The sequence below is a fragment of the Gossypium arboreum genome, chromosome 6 (genome assembly GCF_025698485.1).
Source record: "Gossypium arboreum isolate Shixiya-1 chromosome 6, ASM2569848v2, whole genome shotgun sequence".
Lineage (NCBI taxonomy): Eukaryota > Viridiplantae > Streptophyta > Magnoliopsida > Malvales > Malvaceae > Gossypium > Gossypium arboreum.
Genome location: NC_069075.1, coordinates 111,858,747 through 111,879,525, shown reverse-complemented (window position 1 = coordinate 111,879,525; position 20,779 = coordinate 111,858,747). Strand labels below are relative to the sequence as shown.

Here is a 20,779-nt window from a genome sequence, read left to right as displayed (position 1 = left end):
AATTTATTCTTTTGTTTGGCCTTAAGAATGCATTAGATCAATCCAAAATACTTTTAAAACCCTTTCTCACAAGAGTTTTTCATTATCATTTAACTAGAAAGAAATAACAAAGTCATGCCTGGAGTTTATTACAAATCAAATGTATGAATAAAACTGACATTAAAAATATCAAACCTGATATAACGCTAGTGCCAACAAAAAAAACAATTTACAAACTATAATACCCCAAACCCGACCTAGACGTTATGGCCGAATCTGGCGATGTCACATGGAATGGGATTTGAAATCGAATTTATCAAGTTAAAACTATTTTCATTTATTAGGTTCTATTTATCTCTCGTAAATTTCAAAATTGTTTTCTAGTTAATTTGATTCGTTTAAAAACATATCCTGTAGTGGAAGCTTTTAAAACCGTGTGATTTAAAGAAAACTGTTCGTGTTTAGGTAAAACGTTGTTTTTAATTAAACCGAGTTTTCGTTGAGTTTTGTAGTTTAAAAGTCCATGAAAATAGTTAAAATCCAAATAAAGGCAGACAGTCTTAGAGTCTCAAATTACATAAAAAAAAATAGGAAATAAAAACCATAAATGGAATTGAAGCAGTTCAATAGACATGTGGTCACCGTTGAGTCCTCTACCGCTCTGATCCTTCTAAGTCTGGGGATTACCTGTACAGATAAAACAAAAAGGGGTGAGTTTACATAAACTCAGTATGTAATCCCCACAAAAGACATGTATAGAGTCAGACAATAGTTATCAGTCAAATGTAGTCTGGGGCCTAAACTCATTACAGATTTTGATACAATTTAGGCCTTAGCCCATTCAAATACAGTTTCAAGTGCAAATTAGGGCTTTAGCCCATCTCAGATACAGTATGCATACAGTAACAAAAATTAGTATCCTATCCACCAGCCTCTACACACCATCTCCGACCATCCCTACACACCATGTGGGTTTTAAAACACCCACCCAGCCCTATACACCAAGTCGTACCGAATGCGATACATAACAGTAACATTGCAGCTGAGCTGCCAGATAATAGGCATAAAAGCCTTTCAGTACACTTCCTCCAATAATCAATCATCCCACCCTAATGCAGATGTAACTAAACATGCTCAATGCAAAGATACAAAAATACATGCTTATATGCTAAAATTCGGTTATCAGTCATACATACGGATCAGTAAACTTGCATAAATTTAACATGCTCAATACATATATTATATTTTTAGGTCACACGATTTAGGGTTTAAGTATCGCTTATCGACCCTACAGTAGGTTCACGGTCGACTTGGGTGACCTGTGCAACCTTAAGAAACATTTTAACTAAATAGGCCTACACGCCCAGATTGGCTTTGGTTAGTGTGGATCACACGGCCTGGCCCAAATTCTCACACACCTGTGTGGACTACCTGTGTGGACCCACACACCCGTGTGGCCTACATGGCTTAATTCTATTTAACTCGTGTGGCCCACACGGCCACACCTTGGCTATTACACAGCCGTTTGCTACGCACGGCCATGTCTTCATCGACCACACGACCATGTTTTCACACACGGCCTACCACACAAGGGACCAAATACCCGTGTGGCTTCGATAGTGGGGTTTTTCAGCTTTTGCCGAATCCCATTTTTGTGCATTTTGAGTAGACACCTGTTTCGAAAGTAATGCAATAACAACCCTGAGCTCTCTAAAACCTAATAACAGCAATCCAAAGGCCACTTAACAAATAATTTACGAGCCAACACTTAAGCCCAAAAATTACACAAGTGACATACCGATGAAACAAACAATCCTTAGCGCGGTTTAGGCTATCCGAGTGTAACTTTACTGTTTACCACGTTTTCCTACTTTAGAAACATGTAGAAAAGTTCCTTAACTTATATACCAAAATGCCAATACAACAATTAAGCTTTAACCAACATGTTGAAAAAACCAAGTTCTAGAAACTAAAATCTCATTTACCAAAATAGTACGAGACACCAAAATAACGAGACAAAAGACTACGATACGAAAGATTAAAATCGATGGAGGAAGAGGAAAAAGAAAATACAAGGAGAGGTAGAAGAAACGTCAGTTTCTTTCTTGTTTGACTGAAACTCTCTCTGTCAAATAAGCAAAAATAAACTCCCACGCTCGCGTAGGGATTCAAACACAGGACCTCCAACACAACACAACACACCCTTACCACTAGAACCAACAAGCTCATTCTAATATGGAACTACAGGCAATTAAATATAAGCTCATTAAATAGAGATACGGTTTAATTCCAAAAATAACAAAAATTGCCAAAGGTAGGACATGAACTTGGGACCTCTCACACATACCTAGAACACTTAACCACTGAAGCATATACACATTGTGTCACCTTTTAACAGAAAGAAAAATAAGAATTTTGGGGCATTACAACTTTACCCCCTAAAAGAAAACTTCGCCTCGAAATTTACCTGATTAGAACAGATGAAGATACTGTTGACGCATTGCATCCTCAGGCTCCCATGTGGCCTTTTTAGTGCTATGATTCAACTACAGCACCTTCATTAAAGCGATAGATTTCTTTCAAAGAACCTTTACATCGTGATCAAGAATCTGAATCGACTCCTCCTCGAAGGTCAAATCTGGCCTAACCTCAACTTCCTGAACAGGGACAATATGAGTAAGATCAGAACGATAATGCCTCAACATCGAGACGTGGAATACGTCATGAATACAATCTAGCTTTGGAAGTAACTCTAACTGATAAGCGACTGGTCCCACACGCTTCAAAATTCGGTAAGGCCCGATAAACCTAGGGCTAAATTTGCATTTGCGACTAAACCTTAGAACCTTCTTCCATGGCGAGACCTTGAGAAACACGAAGTCCCTCACAGTATACTCAATCTCACATCTCTTCAGATCAGCATACGATTTCTGCCTATCAAAGGCCACTTTTAGACGATCCCGAACCAGTCTAACCTTATCCTCAGTCTCAGAAACCAACTCAGGTCCCAAAACCCGTCGTTCACCCAACTCAGTCCAACATAGGGGAATGCGACACTTACATCCATACAGCGCTTCGTATGGTGCCATCTGAATGCTAGACTAGAAGATGTTATTATAAACGAACTCTGCTAGCAGCAGGTAATCCTCCCAATTGCCTCGAAAATCGATAACGCAACTCTTCAACATATCTCTCAAGATGTCGAATCACCTCTCGGTGACCATCGATGCGAGGATGGAATCGATCAAGTCCAATCTTGAACCTAGAACCTCATGTAACTTTTTCCAGAATCAAGATATGAAGCAAGGATTCCTATTAGAAATGATTGAGACTAGTACCCTATGCAGTGTCACTATCTCAGAAATGTAGAGCTTCGCCAACTTCTAAAGAGAATAGTCGGCCCTAACAGGAATGAAGTGCACAGACTTGGTCAATCGATCCACGATAACCCAAATAGAATCCTTCTTTGTGGGTGATAAAGGCAACCCACTAACGAAGTCCATCGTTACTCGCTCCCGCTTTCATAGCGGAATCTTAATCAGCTACAGCAAACTCGAAGGTAACTGATACTTAGCCTTAACTTGCTGGCATGTCAAACATCATGCCACAAAATCAGTAACTTCCCATTTCAATTCTGACCACCAGTATAGTTCTCAAATATCTCGGTACATCTTATTCCTACCGGAATGCATAGCATAAAGGCTACTATGCACCTCTCTCAGAATAAACTACCTCAGATAAGTATCAGTAAGTACACAAATTCGACCACAGAAATAGAGTACCCCATCATTATTTAACTCAAAGTCTGTAATGTTTCCACCCTCAATCTAACGAAACCGAAGACCCAACGATTCATCCTCTAACTGCCTATTCCGAATCTATTCTATCCAAGTCAGTTTAACCTGTAAATCAGCCAACAAACTTCCATCGTCGAACAAACTAAGTTGAGCGAACATCGCTCTCAGATCAGTCATCTCCCTACGACTCAACACATCGGCCACCACATTGGCCTTTCCAGTATGGTAATCAATAGTACAATCATAGTCCTTAAGTAGCTCAATCCATCTACGCTGCCTAAGATTCACTCCTTCTAAGTCAAGAGGTACCTGATGCTTTTGTGATTAGTGTAGATAATACACCTTTCACCGTATAGATAGTGCCTCCAGATTTTCAAAGTAAAGACTACGGCAGCAGATTCCAAATCATGCATCGGATAGTTTGCCTCATGCACCTTTTAGCCGACGAGACGCATATACCACAACTTTACCATCCTGCATCAAAATGCAACCCAAAGCCACATGCAACGCATCGCTGTAAACTATAAAATCCTTTCCAAGTTCAAATTGCATCAGAACAGGAGCCTCAGTCAGAACAGTCTTGAGCTTCTCGAAGCTCTCTGCTACACATCAGTCCAGACAAATAGAACACCCTTACGTAGTAGCTTAGTTAAGGGCGCTACAATCAGTGAGAAACCTTACACCAATCGCTAGTAATAACCCGCCAGAGCCAGAAAACTGCGGATCTAAGATACATACTCAAGCTATTTCCAATCCAGTACTGCCTCAATCTTCCTAGGATCAACTCAGATCCCATCAACAAACACTACATGCCTCAGAAAAGTGACTTCACGAAGTCAGAACTCACACTTACTGAATTTAGCGTAGAGTTATTTCTCACGCAGAATCTGTAGCACAACTTTAAGAGGCTCATCATGATCATCCTCAGTCTTAGAGTATACCAGAATGTCGTCGATGAAGACCACGACGAACTGATCCAGATAGGGCAGAAATACTCGGTTCATCAAATCCATCAATACGGCTGGTGCATTCGTCAACCCGAAAGGCATAACTAGGAACTCATAGTGTCCATAACGAGTCCTAAATGCCATCTTGTGTACATGCACCTCTTTAACCTTCAAATGGTGATACCCTAAATAGAGATCGATCTTAGAGAACATAGAAGGCTCTCAGAACTACTCAAATAAGTCGTCAATCCTTGGAAGTGGATACTTATTCATAATGGTCAGCTTGTTCAACTGTCGATAGTCTATACACATCCTCATGGTCCTATCCTTTTTCTTAACAAATAGAACTGGTGCTCCCCATGGAGACACACTAGGACGAATGAAACCACGATCCAACAACTCCTGTAGTTGAGCCTTAAGCTTCATAAGCTCCTTCAGTGCCATTCGATGGGGGCGATAGATACCGCAGCTGTACCAGGAAGAAGCTCAATCCTAAATTCCACTTCCTGATTCGGAGGTAAACTTGGTAGCTCCCCAAGAAAAATGTCCGAAAAGTCCCTTATAGTTTTGATGTCCTTTACAGAAGAGTCCCCAAAAATGAAAACACTAATATAGGCCAAGAACGCCTCATATCCCTTATAAACCAGTTTCTCAGCCACCAGTGCAGAGATCACATTACCCAAATAATTTTAACTTTCTCCAATCATGACTACCTCATTATCCTCTACAGTTCTCAAGATGACCCTCTTAGTTGTACAATCCAGGCTGACACGATGCTTGCCCAACTAATCCATACCCAGAATTAGGTCAAACTCCCCAAACAAAAGCTCTAACAAATTAGCCAAAAATACCGACCCTTAAACTTCTAGCGGAACATTTCTATATTAATTGCTAACCCAAACTGATTGCCCTAGTGGACTTAGTACAGTCACCTCACTAGAAGTACTCTCAACCAAAATCCAAAGTTTTCAGACACAATGCTAGCTATATAGAAATGTGTGGAACCTATGTCTATCAAAGCAAGGTAAGGTACATCATAAATTAAGAACGTACCAGTAATGACATCTAGAGCATTTCAATCCTCTCAGTGACGAACAACATAAACAAGAGCAGGCTGCCTTGCCTCAATCTGTCTAGTACCTCTGTATGGTGCTCTCTGTCCACAGCCCATACCATTACCACCCCTAGCCTGACCACGGCCCCTTGGTAGCTGCTGAACTACCCTCTATGGTTGCACAATACCAAAACTCGGAGCTTGCACCTGATCAGCCCTCAGCGGACACTCCCGAATGCGGTGCTCTAATGACCCATACCTCAAACACACCCCAATCCTCCTCCAACACTCACTCTGATGGCGTCTACCACAATCTCCACACGGCTGTAATCCAGTAGGAGCAATAGGGGGGCTAGCTCTAACCGACCCATCAGTCCTAGCCTTTTTCTTAGGCCTCTATACTAAACTCGAGGGCTCCAAATCCCTCTTGTTCTTACCCCTCTCATGATCTCTGTTTTGGCACTCAGTGCGCTTAACCTCTTCGGCAATCTTCGCCTTCTCTAACAGAACGGAGAACTCTCGCTCCCTCTGCAGAGTTATCAGTACTCTCATATTATCCCTAAAGCCGTCCTTAAACGGACACATCTCTCATATTCAAATGCCACCATACCTCGCACATAGCAACTCAGTCTCAGAAATTTAGCCTCATACTTGGCCACTAATCGGTTTCCCTGAGTGAGGTTCAGAAACTCACGCCTACGAGCATCGATGTAACTTGCTTCCACATACTTCCCTTAAAAGGTAGACTTAAGGAACTCCCAAGACAGATGATCGGGCTGAGTGCCCACCTTAACAATCAGCCACCACTGATAGGCCTTATCGCGAAGCAACGAGATTACACCCTTCAATTTTTACCCAGGGGTACAGTCTAAATCATTCATTATCCTCTCAGTAGCCTTCATCTAGTACTTAGCCACATTAGGGGGGATTCTAGTGACACCCCTAAAAAGTTCAGCTCAATTGGACCTAAATCGTTCCATAACCGACCCTCGGCCCCCAGATCTAGTGTTGGGCCCAGCGACCCTCTCTAATACCTTAACATAGCCTGGGACAATGCTCATCCCCAACCATGTGATCTTGAGACCCAATTTCAGTAGTAGGTGACACTGGCGTCTCACTCGTATCTAGGTTTGGCATGCTGCCCAAAGAAGAGGACTCAACTCGAGGCCCCTTACGGTCTCTACCTCGGCCTCTAGTACCACGTCCATGGATACCTCGTGCGATCATGTCTATTCGAATTTATCTATATTATGAATTTTATGAATCAGTTACAGTTTTAGTATTTATTAACAGATGTTTTATGTAAAGCAGTATCATAAATTCAAAGTTTGTTTTTCATAAGTATAGTCTCTATCAGTTTCAATTTCACTACAGTTTCAATATACACTAACTAGAGTGTTTTCAAAATAGACTATTTATAATATCATAACAATTTATCAGAACACTAACAGGACCGGCGCCGGAGACTTGATGTACCACATTCTTAATCAAATAATTTCAAATCATTTGAAAATCAGTTCTTAAAAACCAAGTTTTAAAACCCAAAATCCACAACTGAGTTTTGTAGCCTGACTCTGATACCACTAAATGTAACATCCCAAACCCGGCTTAGATGTTATGGCTGAATCTGGCGATGTCACATGGAATGGGATTTAAAATCGAATTTATCGAGTTAAAACTGTTTCAGTTTATTAGCTTCTGTTTATCTCTCAAAAATTTTAAAATTATTTTCTCGTTAATTTGATTCGTTTAAAAACATATCTTGTAGCGGAAGCTTTTAAAATCGTGCTATTTAAAGAACACCATTCGCGTTTAGGCAAAACGTTGTTTTTAATTAAACCGAGTTTTTTTTTTGAGTTTTGCAGTTTAAAAGTCCATGAAAACAGTTAAAATCCAAATAAAGGCAGACAGTCCAAAAGTCCCAAATTACATCAAAAATAGTATATAAAAACCATAAAAGGAATTGAAGCAGTTCAATAGACATGTGGTCACCGTTGAGTCCTCCGTTGCTCTGATCCGTCTAAGTCTAAGGATTACCTGTACAGATAAAACAGAAATAGGTGAGTTTACGTATACTCAGTGAGTAATCCCCACAGAAGATATGCATACAGTCAGACAATAGTTATCAGTCAAATGCAGTCTGGGGCCCAAGCTCATTACAGATTCAAATACAATTTAGGCCCATTCAAATACAGTTTCAAGCACAAATTAGGGCTTTAGCCCATCCCAGATACAGTATGCATACAGTAACAGAAATCAGTATCCTATCCACCAGCCTCTACACACCATCTCCGACCATCCCTACACACTATGTGGGGTTTAAAACATCTACTCAGCCCTACACACCAAGTCGTACCGAATTCGGAAAACATCAGTAATATTGCAGCTGAACTGCCAGATAATAGGCATAAAAGCCTTTCAGTACACTTCCTCCAATAATCAATTATCTCACCCCAATACAGATGCAACTAAACATTCTCAATACATCCATACAGAAATACATGCTTACATGCTAAAATTCAGTTATCAGTCACACATACGAATCAATAAACATGCATAAATTTAACATGCTCAATACATATATTATATATTTAAGACACACGATTTAGGGTCTAAGTATCACTTACCGACCCTACAATAAGTTCACAGCCGACTTGGGTGACTCGTGCAACCCTAGGAAACATTTTAACGAAATGGGCCCACGCGCCCATGTGGCTTGCCCGTTAGGCCCACACGCCTAGATTGGCTTTGGCCCGTGTGGATCACACAACCTGACCCAAATTCCCACACGTCTATGTGGACTACCTGTGTAGACCCAAACGCCTGTGTGGCCCACACGGCCACACCTTGGCCACCACAAGATCGTATGCTGCACACGGCCATGTCTTCTTCAACCACACAGCCATGTTGTCACACACAGCCTACCACATGGGTGACCACACGCCCGTGTGGCGTCGACAGTGGGGGTTTTCGACTTTTGTCGAATCCCATTTTTTTACGTTTCGGGAATACACCTGTTTCGAAAGTAATGCAACAGAAACCCCGAGCTCTCCAAAACCTAGTAACAGTAATCTAAAGGCCACTTAACAAACGATTTACGAGCCAACACTTAAGCCCAAAAATTACACAAGTGACTTACCGATGAAACAAGCAATCCCTAGCATGGTTTAGGCTATCTGAGCGTAACTTTACTGCTCACCACATTTTCCTACTTCAGAAACATGCAGAAAAGTTCCTTAACTTATATACCAAACTGCCAATACAGCAATTAAGCTTTAACCAACATGTTGAAAAAACCAAGTTCCAGAAACTAAAATCCCACTTACCAAAATAGTGCGAAACACCAAAATAACGAGACAAAAGGACAACGATACGAAAGATTAAAATCGATGGAGGAAGAGGAAAAAAGAAAATGTAGGGAGAGGGAGATGAAACGCCAGTTTCTTTCTTGTTAGGAAGAGAAAAATAAAAATACAAACATTTACTAGAATTATCCCCAAATCCCCCCTTTTCCTTCACTAACCCCACTATTGATAACTTCCTCAGAATTCTTGCTTAAAATAATTTAAACCATAAGACTCAATCAAAAAAATTTCATACACTTTGACCTGTTAAAAAATTAATTTAATTACATATTATTTATTATAAATTATTTATACTAATTTTAACTCAATTACAAAATATTCCATATTAATGTTTATACTTAACCAATGATTAATATATATGACAAAAAATACAGGGTTTAATGCTAGAGAGGAAATAACGCATCAAATATGGAATGCCAAGTAATTAGATAAAAATTGCAATGTTTATTTATTTTATTTTTTGTTAATTTTATTGGTAATCATATTGTCGAATATTTTCTTATACTAACATATTACATATGATGATTCAATTTTAAGTTTTGCTACTTTGTTTAGAGATATTTTTCTAAAATATTATTGATAGTTTTATAATAAGTAATATTATTTTATCTTAGAATTTAAACTTATATAATTGTGTAATTACAATTTATACTTGCCAAACATGATATAAAATATTACGATGTAATTACACCTAATCAAATAACAAAACACATAAATTAGAATACCTAATAATTATAAAAGGGTGTATACTATCCTATTAATTACTACTGAACACTATAGATTAACTAGATGAATATGTGATTAGTAGATTGAACCCTAAATGAAGAAAAAAAGTTCTCTAAGCCTTATTTTCCTCATTTATAAGACTGAAAATCAAAATTTCACTTAAAAGTGATAACAAACTTCTTATCCAACAACTTCTAGGGTGTAATCCGCAAGGATGTCCCAATAACAATTTTTTTTATAATCTTTGCAATTGCAACTTGAAATTGGGTGAAGACTAGTTTTTTTTTTTTTGACATTGTCTGTCAAGGAAAGAGCTGAGATAGCAAAAGCAGGGAATGAGGACGTAACCACAGGAAGAGTTGGCAATCAAGAAACAATCACTAAGAACAATCGAGAATTACACAGAAGCTCGAAAGAGAGAAAAGCACCCCAGGCCCTAATCAATTTTGTCCGCTTCTAAGGAACCTAAAGATTAAGGATATTAATAATAGAGCATGTAGAACATGACATCTATATGTATTCCTTAGATATTTTCCGAACTTCTTAACCCACTGTCTATTCTCTTTTTCTGGTTACTAACACATAACATTTTGGTGCTTTCATCGAGATTGGACAATATGGTAAATAACACTGAATACATAAAAACTTTATAAGAGACGAGTCCCCATCACGATCAAATTTTGGTCTCTCTCCAATCTTAGGTGGAGGATCAAAAGCAATGGAATGCGACCACTCAGCGAACCCTTCAGGATATAGTTCGCCAGTTAATGGTGATTTCTGCACAGTTGGGAGCTACGGCAACTACTTCTTGTGATGGTGAAGATATAAGGGAAATCATGGCTAACCAAGGCAAGACAAAGATGATAGCTGAATCTGATGTCGTATTTCCCTTTTCACCAAAACCAGTTCAAGTAGAGTTACCCCTATTTAATGGGATAGACCCAGAACAGTGGCTAGCATCCACGAATGATTTCTTTGAGTTTTACAGCATTGAGGACCACCATCGAGTAACCATGAAATCCTTCAAAATAGAAGGAACTGCCAAGAAATGGTTTCATTGGATATAACAACAATGTCAACTGGTGGGTTAACACTGTTAACTGGCGGGTTAACATTGTTTGGTCTGAAAAATTCGACGGCAGTTCGTAGTGATGAAAACTGAACCGCCGAAAAGGTAGCTTTCTAAGCTTATCTAAACAACAACGATGGAAGATTATCAAACACGTTTGAAGACCTTGCCTTGTGTACAACCAACCTATATGATGAATTTCTTATATAATATTTTGTGTCGGGCTCTATTCAGATATAAAAAATAAAGTCCTGGGCTATCGATCCAATTCTATGAACGAAGTACTTGCTCTGGCCCAATTTCATGAAGCCAAATTCAACAAGACACCAAAATCATTGGGTCGGGTACCGAGTCTAAAACTACCACCTCTATTATTAACACCCATCACGTTTCCTATTGGGCCTAAAGCACAACCCGGACGCCCACCTCCATCAGACCATCATACGATCTCTCCTAACCCTATACAACCTCGCAAGATTTTTGCTGTTGAAGCTCAAGCATGACGAGAGAGATTTGTGTTATTACTGTGATGTTAAATTCATTTTGGGTCATAAATGTAAGGATCCTCAGTTATTTCTGTTGGATGACGAACTTGGGGATAAGCACCTAGTTCCGGTGAAAAGGACGATGGCGAATAAGGGCAACAAACTAGAGGTTTCCGACGACACCGTGCGAGAATAATCTTTGGTCTCCTTCAATGCCCTTGCGAGCTGCTTAACTCCTAATACCCTTCGTGTTACAGGGGAGATTCAAAACCGTCATGTATGTATTTTGATTGACGGTAGTAGTACACATAACTTTATACAGTCCCAAGTATCGAAACATTTAGGTTTGACGGTGATGGAAACGTCGTTATAGGGTTTTGATAGGTAACAAAAATAAGTTACAGAATGAGGGTTGTGTGCATGATCTTGAATTACGAGTTCAGGGTACTGAATTGATGATAGACTTCTATGTGCTACCATTAGAAGGTACTGAAATGGTTTTATGGGTTACTTGGATGGCCACTCTAGGGTTGGTAACTATGGATTTTTCTACGCTCCGATTTCAATTTCCTCAAGGGAAAAAGGAACATTACTGGAAAGGGGAAACAGGGTTGGCACATCAACCAATACAAATGCAATCTTTACAACATTTGAAAGACACTAAAGCAGTAGCTGCGTATTATTCTTTGCAAATCAATACAGGACCAAAGATGGAACGCATAATCGAACCAGATGTTATGAGAAATCTATTGGCTAAGTTCAAAATGGTTTTTGTTGCTCCATAAGGTTTACCTTATGTTAGAGAAACCGACCATGCTATCCATCTACAACCTATTAGAAAACAAATTAATGTCAGGCCATACAGATATCTCTATTTTCAAAAAGGGGAAGTCAAATGTCAAGTTCAACACATGTTAGACCATCAATTGATTAGAAAAGAGTAATAGTCCATTTTCTTATCCGGTGTAAAGAAGAAGAATGGAACATAGTGGTTTTGCATTGACTACCATACCTTAAACGCAGTCACTATTAAGGATAAATTTTTAATTCCCACTACCGATGAGCTTTTTGAAGAATTGGGTAATTCTCACTTCTTCTACAAATTGGATTTACTTATCGAATATCATCAGATTCGGGTCAAGGTTGACGATATCCCAAAAACAACATTTCGAACACATGAAGGACATTACGAGTTCCTCGTCATACCGTTTGGGTTAATCAATATGCCATCCACTTTTCAAACAACAATGAACGATCTCTTCCGACCATTTTTACGTAAGTTTGTTTTAATTTTTCTGGATGACATTCTTGTTTATAGTTGGAATTGGCAGGAACACCTAGAACATGTATGACAAGTGCTACAAAAGTTGCAAGAGAATGGTTTTGTCGCAAAGCGCATCAAGTGTACATTCAGACGGACCACGATTGAATATCTGGGTCATATAGTCTCAAGATAAGGATTGGCAATAAATCTCAAAAAGGTTGAAGCAATCCGAGCTTGGCCGATACCTACTACGATCAAGGACGTGTGGGGGGTTTTTAGGTATTGCATCATACTATCGCAATTTTATTAAGGGATTTGCCATCATTGCAGCTCCCATATCTGATTTTCTTCGTAAAGGCCAATCATTTGAATAGACTGAAGTGGCTCAATGTGCCATGGAACACTTGAAATCACGTCTTTGCTCTACTCCAGTGCTTGGATTGCCATAGTTTGATAAAGAATTTCAAGTTGAAACCGATGCTTCTGGAATAGGGAAAGGAGCGATTTTAACTCAGGAGGGTAAACCATTAGCCTATTTTAGCTAGAAGCTTAGTCCACGAATGTAAGGTGCTGAGAAATGTTTTCCATTACCCAAGTAGTGGGGAAGTGGTGTCAGTATCTTGTAGGTCGTAAATTTATCATTATCACCGATTAGAGGTCGCTGAGGGAATTGAACCAACAAACTATACAAACTCTGGAACAACAACGATGGTTGTTGAAATTAATCAGGTACGATTTCAAGATCTGTTATCGACCGAGGAAACTCAACAATGCTGCCGACACATTATCTAAGGAAATCGAAGCATTTTTCATGACTTTTTCTTGACCACTGTTTGGTATCATTGATGATTTATGTGTAGCAAGTCAACAAGATGCCGATATTTCGAACATTCGAGCTAGTATTCGAGAGGGACAGACCAATTTTTCTGGGGTATGAAGAGCAGGATAGTTTGATATTGGTGCAAGGGAGAATTTTGGTACCTTAGAAAGCTGCACTGAAATCACTATTGTTACGAGAATCTTATAGTTCGATAATGGGCGGACATGCTGGTATTACACGTACCTTTCATAGATTAGCTGCAAACTTTTATTGGAAAGGTATGCAGAAAGAGGTTCGATAGTTTGTCACTTTGAATGCCAAGTTTGCCAATGAATGAAAAGTGATAGCTTGGCCCCGGCGGGACTTCTTCAACCCCTTCCCATTCCCAACCAAGTATTTGTGGGCTTGTCGAAATCTAAGGGGAAGGAGACTATCTTGGTAGTTGTCGACCTGCTTACTAAGTACGGACATTTTTTTGCACTTCCGAAGCACTTCGATAGTAAATATATAGCCAAGGTCATGGTACAAGAGATTGTGAAACTTCATGGGATACTGAGAACAATTGTCAGTGATAGAGATCAGATTTTTTTTTTAGTGAAATATGGACCGAAATAGCCAAGCTGCAAGGAACCAAGTTATGTTTAAGTTCAACTTGCCACCCACAAACTGATGGGCAAACCGAAGCTTTGAATTGGTGCCTAGATATGTATCTTTGTTGTAAGGCAGACGATGATTCGAGCATGTGGGAACAATACTTGGCATGGACGAAGTACTGGTACAGTACAGCCTATCAGACATCAGTTGAGATAACCCCTTTTCGAGCTTTGTATGGACGTGACCCTCCCACCATCCTCAACTACTTAGAGGGCAGTTATTGCAATGCTTAGGTAAATCATGATTTGCAAGAACGTAATGCGTTGCTTCTGGTATTGAAAGGCAATTTAGTTCAAGCGCAAGGACGTATGAAAAATCAAGCGGAAAAGCATCGACGCGAACTAGAACTCGAGGAAGGTAGCTGGGTATTTGTGCATTTACAACCCTATTGACAACTGTCGTTACGTCTAAGGAGACATCAGAAACTTGGACAACGATTCTTTGGCCCTTATCAAATTTTAAAACACATTGGTCCTATGGCTTACAAGCTGGAATTACTTGATTCCACCTGTATACATCTCATATTTCATGTGTCCTAGCTCAAATCGTGTAAGGGTCAACCTCTTCAACAAATCACTCATGTGCCTTTGATGATGGAGGATTTTCTTCAGCCTGTACATACTGAGAAACTTAAGGACAAGGTCCTTTCAGAAAAGGGTAATGTCAAGGAAAGAGCTTAAATAGCAGAAGCAGGGAATGAGGATGTAACCACGAGAAGAGCTAGCAATCAAGAAATGGTCACCAAGGGAAAATGAGAATTACGTAGAAGCTTGAGAGAAAGAAAGGCACCCCCGACCTTAACCAATTTTGTTTGCTTCTAAGGATCCTAAAGATTAAGAATATAAATAATAGAACATGTAGAAAGTAAAATCTATCTGTGTTCTTTGAATATTTTCCCAACTTCTTAACCTACTGTCTATTCTCTTTTCTATTTCTTTTTTTGGTTACTGACATATAACATTGTCCATGACCCAGATGTTACTTTTATAAGATAGAAGAAGAAAAATGAATTTGATTTGGCCAAGCAGGACATTAACATGTTTCACTTTATGTCCCGATATCATCTTTAACATAGTCCAATTTGTTCTTATTTAGTGTTCATTGTCAGAAAATTTGTCTTCAAAAATTAAAAGGGTCACTTTCATGTCATTTTTACATGGTTGTACCAACTATTGCTGCATACTTGAGTCCCTCTTGAATAATTTATAAAATAATCTTTTTACATGTATCCATTTTTTTCTCTATTTTCTAAAATTTGATGGGGTTATTTATGATTTGATTGAATTGAATCAAGTTTAAATTCGATTTAATCAAATAAAGCTTTGAATTTGAGTTAAAACTGATGTACTAGACAAAATGATAAATGGTGATTTAATATCCTCAAATTCACCCACCATTACAGTATAGAAAGAATAGTGAAAATCCTTTTCTTTTTGTAACTAGTATGTGCAACGACCTGAAATAAATTCTGCTAATATCATCCCAACTCACCAACAAAAGAACAATATTAAGTTAGACTAAAAGCATTTTTCCTTCATTGCTGTATTTATAAGCATTTCATATGCTATTCCCTTGCAAAGACAAGTCCTTTTCAAAAACCCACTATCCATGAACCTCCCTTGGAAGACTAAAAAACCTTTTCTGATATGTAAGTACTACTTTCAATCTTGAGGCTGATAGTATACTATGACCCCGGACTGAAATAACTTTCTTTCTCCTAATTTTTTTCACCAAAAGAAGGGAAAAAAGTACTGAAAATAAGGCTCAAGTATTTCCTTTTATAATGGCTTCAAGCAAATATGATCTCAAAGGAATCCAAAAATATTTGTTGCAAGTTTACCACTAGCTAAAACTTAAAAAAAAAAAAGAAAAAGAAAAAAAGATGAAGATGTTAAGAATAAGAAGAAATGGTAAGCTTTTAGAATTGAAAGTATCATTTTCTCAACTTAAAAACACCTTTTTTTTTCTTTAATGGAAGGAATATATTTGTGAAACAATCAACTCAGAAGTCAGAAATGAGAGGACAATAATGAAACACTATGTCTGAGGAGGAAAACAACACCTGATTCTAAGAGTTGAAAAAAGGTGTAAAATTGAAAGGCGGGTCCCCATAGTCCTTCCATGGTCAACAGTGAGGATGAAGGGGACCCTCCATAGTCCTTATATTTGGGTAGAAAATAGTGATGGGATACCTCTGTAATCGCTCATGGTATGTCTAGTAAACAGTTGGTAGCTTTTGGGCAGTTGCAGCGAACCATTTAAGATCAGGCAATGGAGAAAAGATGGCCCCTAGCCCTAGGGCAACCAACACAAGAGGGGACTTTGTATACCAGCCACCATTAGTGAATGTTCAATAAGGAAAAACAATAAACCCATTTATCGGGAATCAAACCAGGCAGCCATGGACCACGCCATGCCATGAAGTGGCATTACTACCAATGGAAAATAGGCTGGCCTGTTTCGTTTCCCTGTTCTTGATATGACAGACAACAGCACAACATGTACCCCCCAAAAGTAGTGTAGTATAGTACTAACAGGAATTAATGGATACATTAATTATGAAGATGCATAGCAGGTTTTAGGACCTCCTGACCCCCCGGCGAGAAATCCATGTGAGGCAAATTTCCCAAAAATATTTCTGAAGAAAATTGTGCTCAGTTAAGGAAATCATAGCTTGCTATACCACAAGTGGAGGGGGTAGATAATGGTAGTGGAAGCATGGATTTCATCATGACCAGACTTTCAGTTATTTTCTTTTACAACATTCAACCATCCTATCCTAAGAGTTACAATACGTTTCACATAGCCATTGGGCAGGAAATGATAATAATAATGAAAAGAATGATGGGGTTTTTAAGGCATTTTTTTTTTCACTACTTTTGATGGCATCAACTTAGGATTGTTGGCAATGGAATATCATTCAAAGACTTGCAGAATTATCACTGTCAAAGTTATGCAGAAGCAAATGTTCCACTTTTGGCCCCACATAAGGAATTAACCAAAACCAAATATCACCTTAAATTTATTAGAAAGTGGAAATATAAAAGGTGGGAACTGAGAGGGAATGATTGCTTCAGCACTAATCTCTAGGATAACTCTCTTTAGAGATTAGACCTAAAGGTGACCCAAGGGTCAGGGCCATGTGGTCCAATGGCATGTCATTTTCATAGCCAAATATTGTTAAAAGATGTATGAATCAGCTGTCAACAAGCAACTTTACCCTAAGCCCCCATTCCCATCACTCAGTAAATGTGAAAATGGTTTCCCTCTCCTTGAAGAAATGCCCTTATAAAGCCGGATTTTGCCTTTAAATACCTACAACTATCAACCAAGATACCCTGTCAGTTTTTTAACGTTAACCCAATTTTTGTAGCTTGGGATTCTTTAACTTTACTGCTAAATTAATAAGATGTCCCCAGCCTACGGCACCTTATCCACCAAAGATAAGGCAGAGAGGGGCCATCTCACCATACCATAGAAGATTCTGAATGAACTTTTTTGCATTGCAAAGCACTTTTGTCTTCAATATGTAGTAATTAGTAATAGAAACAGCTTAATAGGAGTAGAGAAAACATTTATGGCAACTTAGTTGGCCATAAATCAATGCATATCTGTAAAACAGCTAAGCTGATTTTAATAGGATCAAATCCCTTTTTTATGGTGATAAAAGTACACTGGTAAACGACCAACATGTGGTCCATCCAAAGAGAGTTGTCTATGATTATGATTCACATCAGGAATCAAAGAGGTAGAAACCTACCAACAAAGCTTCATTGCGCATTTAGTTGATTGGGATAATCACCAAGTTGCTCCATCTGCCAGCTTTCTTGAGGAGCCACATGTTCATGGCAAGGTGTGTATTGCTGCAAATTTTAACTTTAAATTTTAGATATTGTTATCCAAAGGCCTGGGTTGGTTAATTAATCCAAGGCCTCATTTGGTTGGTTAATGTAATGACAATTGACAACGTAAGGCTTCCGGAATGGTTCTTTGAAAGTTTTGAACTGCTGAGATTGGCAGGCTAGCCATTTCTTTGATAAGATATCTTTTAGTTTCTTTGTTTAAGTGAATTTTCTCACCCAAGGTACAAAATCTAACCAACTAACCGCATGATACGGAAAAGAAAAAGTTTAGATTAAAGTTCATACCTCCATCTTCACCATGAGTTCTTTGGCTGTTGGAGCAGAGACAATTATATGCCTAGCACTTGGCTTGATGAATCCCTCTTTAACCCCGTTGTCAAATAAAGCAAGCAAATTATTGTAGTAACCATCAACATTTAGCAAACCAACCTGCCTCAAGCATAATTGCGCATTTTACATATAAATAAATATTAACATAGCAAGCTGAATTCTTCGATCTTGAAGAACGATTCCTTACAGTTTTCTTATGTATTCCAAGCTGGGACCATGTTATCATCTCCAACAACTCTTCCATAGTTCCATATCCACCTACAACACCAAATTTTAATGTTGGAACTAGCTATATTTTTCAAAAACATGACTCTGTCACCAAAATTTCCCTTTTCTATTCTCTACTATAGCAACAAAGGCCAAGGTACTTTTACCAGGAAGAGCAACAAAGGCGTCGGATTCTCGGGCCATTGCAGCTTTGCGCTCATGCATGTCTAAAACGGTTCTTACTTCCCCAACTGTTTCTCCTGATATCTGTCTTTTCCAGAAACTATGCATTAACAGCCAACCTATCTTTGTAGTAAGGAAAGAAACAATTGACATTAAAGATATTCCCGATAATACAAAGTCTTTCACCAATGAGCAACATCAAGTATTAGTAATTTACCAATTGCCAAATCTAGTGAGGAAAGCAGAAAACCATATTAGCATTTTCGAAGAAAGACTAATTAAAATGATATTAAACATGACACTTTCACTCAATATTCAATAACCAATGTGTGTGTGTATATATATATATATGAATGCAGGTCAGATACCTCAAGAGGCATGAGAGCTTTTGGAATTATCCTGCATGTAAACAACAATTATTTACTTAGTAATACACCTAATGTGAAACAAGAAGGAAGCCGCCTGCAACTTGGAAAAGGTTCTGCAGAGAGAGAGAAAAGAAAAAAAAACCATTAAACATAGGCCCTTTAATGCAAGTTTCTTACATACCCAAGAACATGACAGCCTCCATCATATACTGTCTTGGATATCAAACCCATCAACCCAACACTTCCCCCTCCATACACCAAGTCTATCTTCCTCTTAACCTGTGCTCAAAACAGCCACACATAAGCAAAAGCAGAAGTCCACAAGTTGTTGGAAAAAAAAAACAATTTAGGCATAGAAGTCAAGCTAAAGAAAGCTAGAAAAGACCCATTTTTTGAAATAACTCACTTGCATCAAAAACCTAAATTTCAAGTCATGGATATTCATATTACTCAATACTCACGTATAGTAAAAAAAGGGCAAATACCCTGTCAGCAAGAAAACAACCTTTGATGGTCAACAGTGCCATGACAGCAAACAGAGCAAACCACAATCAGTACATGAAACACCAAATGTACAACTCCACCATCATAGAATTTTAAAAAAATCAGTAAAAAAATCTCATCTTTCTCACTATAAACTAACACCCAATAATCTAAAACAACAAACCCAGTTTCCAGAAAAAGACAAACACCCACCTACCACCACCCCAAGACATGTACTAAACCATTAAAAAGTTCATCTTTTGAAAACCAAAAACACAAACTTTTAGTATATAAATTTTCAAACTAATGAGATAGTGTTGAAGGTAAAAGAAAAAAGCAAACCAGTTCATTGCCCAATTCAAGAGCAGCATCGCTGAAGACTTGCCTATGTCCAGAGTTGCTTCCACAGAAAACACACAACCTTTTGAACTTGCTTCTGGCTTTCTCGTCTTCCATTAAACGATATATGATGAACTCTCTTTGTATATCGGTTTTTGTTTTTATTCAAATTCTCAAATCATTGAGTTTTTACTAAAGCAAACAAAAAGCAATAGCCTTTCCCTTCGAAGGGATATGAATTGTCCTGCTGACACTATAAACTTTCTGAGAAGAAAGAACACAATTAATTATTAATTTTATTATATGAGAGAAATTATGGAATAGTTTAGACTTTACAAATAGGTTAAAAGAGTAACGACACCAATGAATACGTGAGTTTTTTCTGTTCTTTTTAATTTTATTCGTGAAATTAAAATTTTAAGATCATTTCATAAAATATTTTCTTTCAATATTTCTTTTAAAATAGTCAATTTAATTTAAAATATGTGATAATATTTGAATTTAAAATTACAAAAATGAATCATATATAAATCTTCAAATTATGATTTTGGTCATTAGATCATATTCAATTTGAGGATATAGTTTATGCACTTTTAATAAGTAATGTCTTAATACCATTAAAAAATTTGTAATTGACTTATGCAATTTTAGAAAAGTCCAATTCATGAGGCTAAGCTGATACTTTTAAATTGACAATTTAGTTGAAAACAATTACTTTAATAATAATAATTTCATCATTTAGATGACGTAAAATATTTCTACTTTTATAATTCTTTTAAAATTCCACTTCAGTCTAATAATGTACTCTTTTTTTTTTGAAGTTTGAATAGGTGATTGAGTGTAGTG

At 38.0% G+C, this 20,779-nt stretch overlaps 1 protein-coding gene across 7 annotated transcripts; it reads right to left on the bottom strand.

Annotated features, from left to right (window-relative positions):
• Positions 1–439: 439 nt before the first annotated feature.
• On the bottom strand, positions 440–20,306 carry LOC108477093 (cytokinin riboside 5'-monophosphate phosphoribohydrolase LOG8). 7 transcript variants are annotated; one of them, XR_008284498.1, is made up of 9 exons: positions 19,937–20,286; positions 19,293–19,390; positions 19,112–19,142; positions 18,728–18,866; positions 18,541–18,611; positions 18,309–18,452; positions 17,921–18,023; positions 7,770–7,814; positions 504–666 (listed from the first exon to the last, which is right to left on the bottom strand). XR_008284498.1 is itself a non-coding variant. In XM_053030216.1 (8 exons), the coding sequence occupies exons 1-8, from the start codon at positions 20,048–20,050 to the stop codon at positions 553–555; spliced, it is 756 nt and encodes a 251-aa protein (XP_052886176.1). In that variant the 5' UTR covers positions 20,051–20,290; the 3' UTR covers positions 440–552. The 7 variants fall into 7 exon arrangements, 6 of the variants coding, with proteins under 6 accessions (XP_052886176.1, XP_017635028.1, XP_052886177.1 ...); XM_053030216.1 differs by lacking the exon at positions 17,921–18,023 and having other exon boundaries at positions 440–666; positions 19,937–20,290; XM_017779539.2 differs by lacking the exon at positions 7,770–7,814 and having other exon boundaries at positions 440–666.
• Between the last annotated feature and the right edge of the window lie 473 nt (positions 20,307–20,779).